At 37.1% G+C, this 12,142-nt stretch overlaps 1 protein-coding gene across 1 annotated transcript in view; it reads left to right on the top strand.

The window, feature by feature from the left end:
- GALK2 (galactokinase 2) overlaps window positions 1-12,142 on the top strand; it is a 672,315-nt gene that overhangs the window by 466,353 nt on the left and 193,820 nt on the right. The window contains 1 exon segment of the mRNA XM_053717454.1: window positions 911-1,063. Coding sequence (XP_053573429.1) covers window positions 911-1,063 — 153 coding nt within the window.

The raw sequence follows: 12,142 nt of genomic DNA, 5'->3' as shown, positions 1-12,142 counted from the left end.
TTACATATCTCATCACTTAACCTCCAATTGACTTTAAGTGGTAGTAAATCCTAGCGTTTGCTAAACTCTACAAGCATGAAATCACAATGTTGACTGTGAGGTAAGCTGGGAGTGGTAGCTCCCAAATGCCATTAAGAAAACACGATTATGTGGCTGAATTGCAGTGATAGGCCACTATAAGAAAAGACTTTAAAATGAATGGGACATGAAACCCAAAATATTTATTTCATGATTCAGATAGAGAATACAGTTTTAAACAACATTCTAATTTACTTCTATTATCTAATTTGCTTCATTCTTTAGATATCCTTTGTTAAAGAAAAAGCAATGCACAGGGGTGGGCCAATCACACGAGGCATATATTTGCAGCCACTAATAAGCAGCTACTGAGCCTATTTAGATATGCTTTCCCAACAAAGACTATCAAGAGAATGAAGCAAATTAGATAATAGAAGTAAATTGGAAAGTTGTTTAAAATGTACGATCTTTCTAAATCATGAAAGAAAAAAATTGTGTTCCACATCCCTTTGAGTTCACATTTCTATCCACTAATACCAGTTTTGGTCACCATGATCACATGACATTGTAGATATTTCCAGCCCTGAATTAATTTAGGACTAAAATAAACAATGTGCTTTTAAATAAAGTACATTTTATAGCCCAGTTTTCATATGTTTAAGGTAACTTCACCTATTTCAATACAATTTTTATTTGAGAAAAACCAGGTATAACTTGTCTTTATTTTCTAAAGTGACATTTGGGTTATATAGGATATATTATTTTGCTGAGCATTGATAATCCACAATATAAAGAATGTTTTTATTTAAAAAGAGTATAGATCAAAATAATTTATGAAAACAATTAATACAAAAATATGAATAATACATGGGTTTTATTACTATTTTAACAGGCCAAACTCATAGAGTTCAGTCCCCTGAGATCAACAGACGTGAAGCTTCCAAATGAAGCAGTTTTTGTGATTGCCAACAGTTGTGTTGAAATGAATAAAGCTGCAACATCTCATTTCAATATAAGGGTCATGGAGTGCCGTCTAGCCACAAAGGTAATATATGTTGAAATGTTAATAGAAAATGTTTAGTTATGTGTAGTATTAGAGAAAGGATATTACTGGCACTGCGGTGGTTAATCTAGAGGAAAAAAGGGCCCCAAGTTGGGACTGGTGCTTCCCTTAAGCAAATAGTATACTTACCTAAACCCTACTATAGAAACAGGGCAAAAGAAGGGGGATTGTAGCACTCCACCTCTATATAGATTCAATATCACTTAAAATATAACTTTTAATTAATTAGATATATAAAATATCCAGGAAATCCTGGTAAGTCCCCCACCACACTAAAAACAAACAGTGATGGTAATTGCCAAGACGGAATTCCGTGGGCATGTTAGAGTACTTTGTATTAGAGGGATATTATACCTAAGAGTGTGAGTATGGGTGTAAGCAATGCATTGTATGTTGCCTGACTAGCTGGAATATGTGTCACCTCAATACATGGACTATATTCACGTATTGCGAATGTTTGGGGCACGCTATATGATCAAATGGTATTGTTGGTAACAGACCCTACACAGCGGAGATGCATAAGTAATATTGGGCACTCATAGTACATAACTCCCCTAACAAAATATTATCAGCATGATAGGACCTATATACTACGGCTCATACATATATCACCAGCCACTGTTTACTATTTGTCTAACTGACCTATGAGGTTCTCGTTCTCACACACACCCCGTTTTTAACCAACAATAACTACTGAGTGAAGGTGGGAGGGACAGTGGCCAATACGCAAAGCGTCGGTATTGGAGAACGCAATCCTAGGAATGGTATTTAGACACGCTGTTACAGCATTCGGTTTGTCCTATTTTATACAATTAGAGTTACATTGAGAAAGGCCGGTCACAGGCCGAAACGCGTTTGTGTATTTGTTTAAGTTTTTTATTCACCTTGTAATGTTGCTCTTGCCTCTGTCACCTGAAGCCGACGTAGCAGTTATCGGCCAGGAAACAGGGAGGCTGACAGCCTATGTCGTGTGAATTTTTTGACCTGTTTGTTTTTAGTGTTGTGGGGGATTTACCAGGATTTCCTGTATATTTTATATATCTAATTAATTAAAAGTTATATTTTAAGTGATATTGAATCTATATAGAGATGAAGTGCTACAATCCCCCTTCTTTTGACCTGTTTCTATAGTAGGGTATAGGTAATTATACTAGTTATGTGTAGTAAAACAATTTTGGATTATAATTTCATTATTTATTTTATCCTTTGTTTAAAACCAGTTAGGTAGGCAGGCTCAGGATCATTCACATGTTTGGAACACTATTTAGAAGCAAGATTTTTCAAGCTCAATGAGAATTCTCCGGGTAATTCTCCTATGGGTTCTCTTTAGGGTGCCTTAAGAGCAGCGCATCTGTGCGCTCAAATAGGGAAAAAAAACGTTTTTTTGTGCTTCTCAATCGGTGAGCTGCAGAGATTTAAAGATACATTTCTCCAGCCAGATTAGTATCGGTGCCTTATTTATCAATGAAAAAAAGCAACTATTCTTCATGTAAGTTGTATTTGAATCTGTAGAAATATTTATACAGCCCCACTAGTAGTTTTGTTAACGCCCCTCTTCAAAAAAAACTGTTATGGAAAAAATAGATCTGTGTTCATTATTTTGCAATTCTATTCCTGTACTTCTTTTTTATATATTTTTTGTGCCCCAATAGATATTATTTTTGTGCCGTTTATATATTATTTTTGCATTACAGTATATATATATTTTTAAACTCAAATATATATATATATATTGCACTACAATATACATTATGATTGCGCTTCCTAATATATTTTCTTGCCTTGTTGAGCCCTTTTTTTTATAACATTGCTTTTACAACTGGTAGAGAATAGATTTCTAAAGCTGTTCTCCACAGTAGTTATGGAGAACTTCAATGTAGATATTTGCAGGAGACGTCAGTCCCACTAACTAGTCAAATTAAAGAGGGTGTACTATAGGAAATATGACTAAAACAATCTAATATAACCCTTTTTTGGCGCACCTGTGCACCAAGGAGAACGGGAGTAGGAGAATTTCACAGTCGAACTTGCACAATTTTAAGGGGCATTTTTGAATTATAAATAGGGGCATTTATGTGTGTGCACATTTGTAGGCACAAATATAGGAGAATAGCAATGATAAATATTGCCCTATATGGAAGCAGTTTTGCAACAATACTTTTAACAATATCATACATTTGCAAGAGCAATTACTAGTTGTCATTAGTGTTTGCTGCCATGTAGTGTTCCAAACACATGCAATGTACCTACTTAGGTATGCTCTTAAATAAAAAAAATAGCATGAGAATGAAGCATATTTGATAATATACATAATTTGGAAACTTTTTGAATATTGGATGCTCTGTCTGAATAGCGAAATACATATTTTTTTTGTCTCAAGTCCCTTTAGTGAAGGAAAACTACATGTTTTAAAATCAGGTCTGGAATCTAAGCAATTCTTTAGATGGACTTTAATTAACCACTTATAATAAAGATGCACTGTAATCTATCTTTTTAATCTAGCTGTGCCATTCTAATACCCTGCACTATGACCGCCCATTTCAAAACTCTTTTTTTTTTTTTCTTTCTTTTTTTTGGTGATCTAATGGTCTGAACTATTCTCCAGCTACAAAAAAGTGCCCTTTGGCAAGCGTGCTGATTGGAGAACAGTTCAAACCGTAAGCTCACAAAAACATGACTTTTGAAGTGGGCAGCAGGAGCGAGGGGTATTAGAATGGCACGGCTAGATTAAAAAGTACGTTACAACGCATCTTTATTAGAAGTGATCAATTGAAGTCCCTGTAAAATATTACTTAGATTCTGGAACTGATTTTGAAACATGTAGTGTTTACCATTACTTTAAAAAAATATGAAAAATATTAAACATAAAAAAACCATATTAAATAAAAATCATAGTAAAAATCTTTTAAAAAACCAAACAATTATATTTGTATTAAAAATACATTATTTAATAAAAATGTTTACAGGGGAATTCCTGGGTTTTAGTGCCAATGATTGTCAATATAACTGGATAACACAGCAAAAAATGAAATATCCTAGACTTCTCAAAACATGCGCAGACTATGTAGTACAGGTAGCCCTCAGTTTACGCCGGGGTTAGGTTCCAGAAGGAATGGTTGTAAATCGAAACCGTTGCAAATTGAAACCCAGTTTATAATGTAAGTCAATGGGAAGTGAGGGAGATAGGTTCCAGGCACCTCTCAAAATTGTCATAAGTAACACATAATACATTATTTTTAAAGCTTTGAAATGAAGACTTTAAATGCTAGACAGCATTATAAACCTAATAAAATAATCACACAACACAAAATATATAATTAAACTAAGTTAAATGAACAAAAACATTTGCTAAACAGCATTATAAACCTAATAAAATAATCACACAATACAGACTTCACTTGCATTTTTTTGCAAACAGTTCTTATGCATTCCAATCTGGACTGAGTTATAGACAGGAAGATCTTGTTCCTTTGAAACCTGCTCGATAGACCGCTCAGGTCTGGTTAAACTTATTAATTTCAGCTTGCTTGGCTCTGCTGCAACACTAGCGAACAGCTCCACCTACTGACTAGTTTAATAAATGCACTGCTTCTCAATGCTTTTCAATAGCAGTCACATGACTGGAGAAAAAGGTTGTTATTCTGAAACGGTGTAAATTGAACCGTTGTAAAACGAGGGCCACCTGTATAGGCATTATGTTGGCTGACTTCCTTGTCAAGGTTTCTTGATTTAACTTCCCATGATAATTCTTTTTTATCCTAGAATCATTGAGTTATAATGAAAAAGAAAATATAAAAAGAACATAAAAAAATTAAAAGGCTTTAATAAAACAACTACAAAACAACCACCTTTCAGTTCTTGCCTCACATGTCTGAATTAAAGGACCTGCAGGGCAGGATACAATTCGTACATCTTGGAACAGGTGCTGCATTATGACAGCAGACTAAACATCTGCTAAATTATTTGACAGAAAGTAATTTTTAAGAATTACATAGTAGCCTAGCTCATTAAAATGGTCAGTGGGAAAAAGACAATATGACAATGTAACTTTGACGTGTTCATATAGTTCCCATTTGCAATTAATATACCTGGTAGTGCCTCAGTTAGTAACAAACTATATGGAAGCAAAGCATGCATAAACTAAACCCATGCTGTATATTATTTCACCTTTAATCTTAACACCATTTATTTTATGTAGATGATTTAAAGTCACTGTTTTACTAAATAATGCTGTTCTGTCTGAGACAGGATATCAAAATATATGTCAAGTTCTGGCTATGTTACTCTGTAGCGATCATATAATTGTAGATATGTATACGGGTTAGATCAGTAAACATATTACGTTATGTCTTTGTATAAATAGAGATAAATGATCTCTCTTCATGCACGATATCCTGTTGTACAGGCAACATATTTATCCATAGTGTAATAGAGGGGCCAGCAAAGCGGTGTTTGTAGACCTGTATTGAAAGTAACACCACATGTTCTTTGTCTTAGGAGAAACATGAGTTGTCTTTTTTAAGAACTGCAATCGGTAATTTACAGAGTGACACTGTGTAAATAAATACATGTTTTAGGTTTTATTGTAACCCCACCTATTTCTTTTGAAATACAGATAATTTTTATTTTATAAAATGGTGAGAGTCCATGAGACATCACATGTAGGATTACACTGCAGTCCACTAGGAGGAGGCAAAAGCACTCCTACATCCCAAATATTTAATCTCTCACACTTTCCCATAATCCTTCAGTCAAATCTTTGCCTCCAACATGGAGTGCGGTACTATCTGAAGTGCTGATCTTCACTACTGAGGCATAATTTCCTCCTCAGAGGGCTTAGAAAGGACAGAGGGATAGGCAGGAGGTTCAGACAGACAATTATTTTCTTCTCGAAAATGTAGAGATGCCATCAGGCATGCCCACAAATCTCCTGGTCTAGAGTGTGCTGCTCCATACCAGATCTTAGGCACCTTGCTTGCACTGCCCGGCTGCTTGAAGCAGTTGTCTGCAGCCGAGATAAGCACAGTAGATGAAGGTGCTGACAGGTAAGTACTATGCACAGAGCTGGTGCACTCATTATTTTAACCCCTTATTTGCTGGTCTTAATTAAATTCAGCTTAAAATAGCTATTTCAGTTAAATTCCTTAGCGCTTAAAGTGACTGTACACAATTACTGTAAACCTTACTGATATCAGGTGTACCATGTACAATTACTATATTTGTTTAACCCATTTGGAATTAACTATTTCTGTGCCTTTATATTGTTTTAGTCCCAATATCTGTTTCACATATTCATAATCTATCCTTACTGTTTCCTATAATGTATTGTGTAGTAAAGAAGTGCAGCTTAAGTCTCCCGACAAAACGCTGACCCCTTGGAAGGGTGATCCACTGATAATTTAATGCCTTCACAGCTATTTTTACTATGCAAAGATGTTCTCATGAATCCCCCTGCTCAGATGTGTACTTCATGTGGTGAGCCCATGTCTAAGACTACAATTCCTTTGGAGGATAGCTTCTTTTTTAGAGATCTGATTGAAGGAAAGCTTTAAAGCTTTTACAGGTGTTCCATCCAGCTCACAGGCTTTATGTTTTGGCTAGCTGTTCTTGTATCTTTTGTTGCTCAAGCTACTATAATCTGGTGCGATAACCTTTCAGAACTAATTTCGGAAAGAGATCCCAATGCCGATTTAACTTAATCATGGCAGCTGTGGAAAATATATGCATTAATGCAAAATTTGCTGCTTTGGCTGTTCTGGCTAGAGGAACATTATGGCTCAAGTACTGGTCTGATGATATGGTCTCTGAGAACAGTAAAAAATGTTGCTTGAACCAGGCCTGTATGGAATTATTGCAACAGTCACTGGAGTTAAGGGAGATTTCCTGCGACAAGATAAAAAAGTCTAAAGGAAGAATCAGGTCTGTGAGAGGTTTCTTGTCCTTTTCACAATATAAGACTCATAAAAACCCCCTCTTTCTCTAAAAAGAGAGTAAGTTAACCTAAACCATCTTGAAAACCTACCATTGCCTTGTCCAATTCAAAACAAGCCAAAAAAAAACCACTTATGCCTTTAAAGTCACAAAGGTGTGGCCCCCATTCCAGTTGAATCTCTGGTAGGTGACATATTGAATATTTCAAGAGGCTAGGGAGAGATCAGTCAAGAACCTTGTGTATTGGAAAGGTGTAATGTAGTTTACGAAATATATAACATCTAACAGAAATGAGAATCACAACAGTAGAATAGCTACAATGTAACAAGTATACTAGTTGATAGCAGCTCTTAATCTGGCAATAAATTCCAAGGTATATACTTGTATAAATTACCATAAATTTGTTACTGTGAAGTGAATCTGGCAGTAATTAAAACCTGTTATACTTCTGCTACTATGAAGTTGGTAGATAATCTATGGATTAATGAATACACAGTATTGTTATATGCTGGGACTTCTAACAGAATACTAGAAGTAGTCTATGGCAGCAGACTGAGTGTACAGAATCATAGCAAGATAAAAAATCAAGGTACCTGTTTTGGGAGATCTCAACTGTCTAACACAAAGCAAAGTAAGTTGCGGTATGAGCAGATAAAGGATCTGTGGGATTTGCATAGCTCTGGTGTCAGCGTCCCTGTCTGTGCACAGACCCGCTCTGATGACATGCAGTTTTACCGAATGCGGAAGTAGCAGAGGCGATCAGCTGACAGGTTCAGCGTAGAGTCGACAGGATTTTAGAACTCCGGAGAGGCTGTAATGAGAGACAGTTAATATACAGCTAAAGATGCTTAGGAAACTACTAATCCCAAACTTAAGGTAATTTCAAACAAAAGTAAAGGAGTTATGAAATCCTTGAGATGAAAGGTACATAACTCCAGTTCTGCAAACAAAACTTCAAGATCAGGATACAGGCTCAGGACTCAAACGTAGTAAGAATACCAAGCATTTAGAAAAAGGAAGGGGAGGTTTTATTAGGTAGAGAGAACTAGAGTAACACCCACTGTTAAAGGGACAGAACCCTGACAAAAGTATATCTCAGGGGTACCGAATAAGCTTTTGATCAAAACCTTCTTAAGGAAGATTCCTGCTGTCCCAGATCCCTTGCTTGTGTATAAGACTTGGGGACAATGGTAGTTATTTCTCCTGCCCTGGTTTCAGAAATAAGCCATGGGTTCTACTCCAAACTTTTCATAGTACCAAAAAAGGACGGTCTCTTCAGTCTCCTCTCCAATCAAGGGTGCAGCAGTTGTGGAATGGAGATGACAAGGATCTGTCTCAGAAGATCATGTTGGACCACAAGGTGAGATAATCTTTGACAGGGTGGCAGACTCACCGATTCCTTGTTCTGGAGGCCCCTTTCTTCGGCTAATATTGGTTGTGATAACCACAGATGCCAGGCTGAAAGGTTGAGTTTGCTTTCTGGGGGTATCACAAGAAGTCTCTTCTTAGGCAGTGTGGTTACCAATAAACATTTTTGAAACACCATGCAATCTTCAGAGCCCTTCTGATTTGGTCCAACCTCAGGGCAGAACTGTCAGTTACCTGGCAATTAAAGAAGCGTCACACGTTTTAATGTGGGCAGAGCATCATCAATGCATGATCTTAGCCATTTACATCTCGGGGAGAGAACAATTGGATAAGTACCTTAACAATTGGTTAAGTACCTTAACTTGAGGGAAAAGTCTATAAACAAGGAGGTGTTTGACCATATAACTGGATGCTGGAGCTTGCCACACATAGATCTTATGGCCTCTTGCTTGAATTATGAGCCATCCTGATATTATGCCAGGTTTCGTGATTCTAAGGCAGATCAAATAGATGCATTAGTGTCTCCCTGGTCTTCAAGCTGATTTAAATATTTCCTTCATTTGTGTTGCTATCCACGGTGATAGCCAGAATCAAACAAGACCTAGCTCTAGTCATTTCGACTGCTGTGCCTGGCCTTGCAGCTCTTAATATTAGCGGTTTGCATTCTGCAATTTTGTGCACCGCTGAATGCGGAAGTTGGAGGCTGCTTTCAGTATTTGGCTCTGTTCAGAGCCGAATATCCTCTTGTGCAGATTTGCACAGATCTTAGTTTGTTTCACTCACAAAAGAGGATATTCAGCTCCGAAAAGAGCCAAATACCAAAAGCAGCATCCAACTTCTGCATTCGGCAGTGAACAAAACTGAATGCATGATAATATTTCTATGGTGATGTAGTAGTGCGCTGGTAAATCTAGGAATACCAAACACCTACAGTTATTGAAAGATCCTTTAATCTTCCAAAAGGAAAGTATGGGGTAAAAAGAGATTAGTAAAAAGAGATTAGTAGGTGCGCTAGGATTAGCTGAAGGTATAGGTTGGAGAGGTATATTAGGTGTTGTAGAACTCTACTTGTCAAATAACATAATAGTGATATTACTAATAGTGATAACAATATACTTAGGGGTTAACAATCTCCCTATATGTGAATTTTTTTTTAATTTTTTTACGCTATGGACCAAATATTAGTGTATATTTTTATGTGGCAAAGCTTTGCAAATTAACGCCTAGATTTAGAGTTCTGCGTTAGCCATCAAAGCAGCGTTAAGGGCTCCTAACGCTGCTTTTTACCGCCCGCTGGTATTTAGAGTCAGCCAGGAAAGGGTCTAACGCTCACTTCCAATTCGCGACTTTTCCATACCGCAGATCCCCTTACGCCAATTGTGTAGCCTATCTTTTCAGTGGGATCTTCCTAACGCCGGTATTTAGAGTCTTGGCTGAAGTGAGCGGTAGACCCTCTACCGACAAGACTCCAGCCGCAGAAAAAAGTCAGTAGTTAAGAGCTTTCTGGGCTAACGCCGGTTTATAAAGCTCTTAACTACTGTGCTCTAAAGTACACTAACACCCATAAACTACCTATGTACCCCTAAACCGAGGTCCCCCCACATCGCCGCCACTCTAATAATTTTTTTTAACCCCTAATCTGCCGACCCCACACTGCCGCCACCTACATTATCCCGATGTACCCCTAATCTGCTGCCCCTAACATCGCCGACACCTACATAATATTTTTTTACCCCTAATCTTTCCCTCCCAACGTTGCCGCTACCTTACCTACACTTATTAACCCCTAATCTGCCGACTGGACCTAGCCGCTACTCTAATAAATGTATTAACCCCTAAACCACCTCACTCCCGCCTCAAAAACCCTATAATAAATATTATTAACCCTTAATCTGCCCTCACTAACATCGCCGACACCTAACTTCAAGTATTAACCCCTAATCTGCCGACAGGAACTCACCGCTACTCTAATAAATGTATTAACCCCTAAAGCTAAGTCTAACCCTAACCCTTACACCCCCCTAAGTTAAATATAATTTTAATCTAACAAAATAAATTAAATATTATTAACTAAAGTCTTCCTATTTAAAACTAAATACTTACCTGTAAAATAAACCCTAATATAGCTACAATATAACGAATAATTATATTGTATCTATTTTAGGATTTATATTTATTTTACAGGCAACTTTGTATTTATTTTAACTAGGTACAATAGCTATTAAATAGTTAAATAGTTATCAGCCAATCGTAATTAAAGGGACGCCATCTTGGATGACGTCACTTAAAGGAACCTTCATTCGTCGGTAGTCGTCGGTAGGAAGAGGATGTTCCGCGCCGGAGGTCTTGAAGATGGAGCCGCTCCTTGTTGGATGGATGAAGATAGAAGATGCCGCTTGGATGAAGATGTCTGCCGGTCCAGATGTCCTCTTCTGCCCGGATAGGATGAAGACTTCGGCCGCTCCGGATGTCTTTTTTTGGTCCATCAGTGCTCGGCTGAGTGAAGACGACTCAAGGTAGGGAGATCTTCAGGGGGGTAGTGTTAGATTTATTTAAGGGGGGTTTGGGTTAGAGTAGGGGTATGTGGGTGGTGGGTTGTAATGTTGGGGGGTGGTATTGTGTTTTTTTTTACAGGCAAAAGAGCTGATTTCTTTTGGGCATGCCCCGCAAAAAGCCCTTTTAAGGGCTGGTAAGGTAATAGAGCTGTTAACTATTTTAATTTAGATTAGGGTAGGGAATTTTTTTATTTTGGGGGTCTTTGTTATTTTATTAGGGGGCTTAGAGTAGGTGTAATTAGCTTAAAATTCTTGTAATCTTTTTTTATTTTTTGTAATTTAGTGTTTGTTTTTTTTTGTAATTTAGTTTAGTTTATTTAATTGTAGGTACTTGTAGTTAATTGATTTAATTTATTTATTGATAGTGTAGTGTTAGGTTTAATTGTAACTTAGGTTAGGATTTATTTTACAGGTAATTTGGTAATTATTTTAACTAGGTAGCTATTAAATGTAAATAACTATTTAATAGCTATTGTACCTAGTTAAAATAAATACAAAGTTGCCTGTAAAATAAATATAAATCCTAAAATAGATACAATATAATTATTTGTTATATTGTAGCTATATTAGGGTTTATTTTACAGGTAAGTATTTAGTTTTAAATAGGAAGACTTTAGTTAATAATATTTAATTTATTTCGTTAGATTAAAATTATATTTAATTTAGGGTTAGGGTTAGACTTAGCTTTAGGGGTTAATACATTTATTAGAGTAGCGGCGAGGTCCGGTGGGCAGATTAGGGGTTAATACTTGAAGTTAGGTGTCGGCGATGTTAGGGGGGGCAGATTAGGGGTTAATACTATTTATTATAGGGTTTGCGAGGCGGGAGTTCGGCGGTTTAGGGGTTAATACATTTACTATAGTGGCGTCGAGGTCTGGTCGGCAGATTAGGGATTAATAAGTGTAGCTAGGTAGCGGCGACATTGGGGCGGCAGATTAGGGGTTAATAAATATAATATAGGGGTCGGCGATGTTAGGGTCAGCAGATTAGGGGTACATAGCTATAATGTAGGTTGCGGCGGTGTCCGGAGCGGCAGATTAGGGGTTAATAATATAATGCAGGGGTCAGCGATAGTGGGGTGGCAGATTAGGGGTAAATAAGTGTAAGGTTAGGGGTGTTTAGACTCGGGGTACATGTTATGGTGTTAGGTGCAGACTTAGAAACTGTTTCCCCATAGGAAACAATGGGGCTGCGTTAGGAGCTTAAC

The sequence above is a fragment of the Bombina bombina genome, chromosome 6 (assembly GCF_027579735.1).
Source record: "Bombina bombina isolate aBomBom1 chromosome 6, aBomBom1.pri, whole genome shotgun sequence".
NCBI classification, from domain to species: domain Eukaryota; kingdom Metazoa; phylum Chordata; class Amphibia; order Anura; family Bombinatoridae; genus Bombina; species Bombina bombina.
The sequence above is the reverse complement of the archived record's forward strand: the minus strand, read 5'-3'. Positions and strand labels throughout refer to the sequence as shown.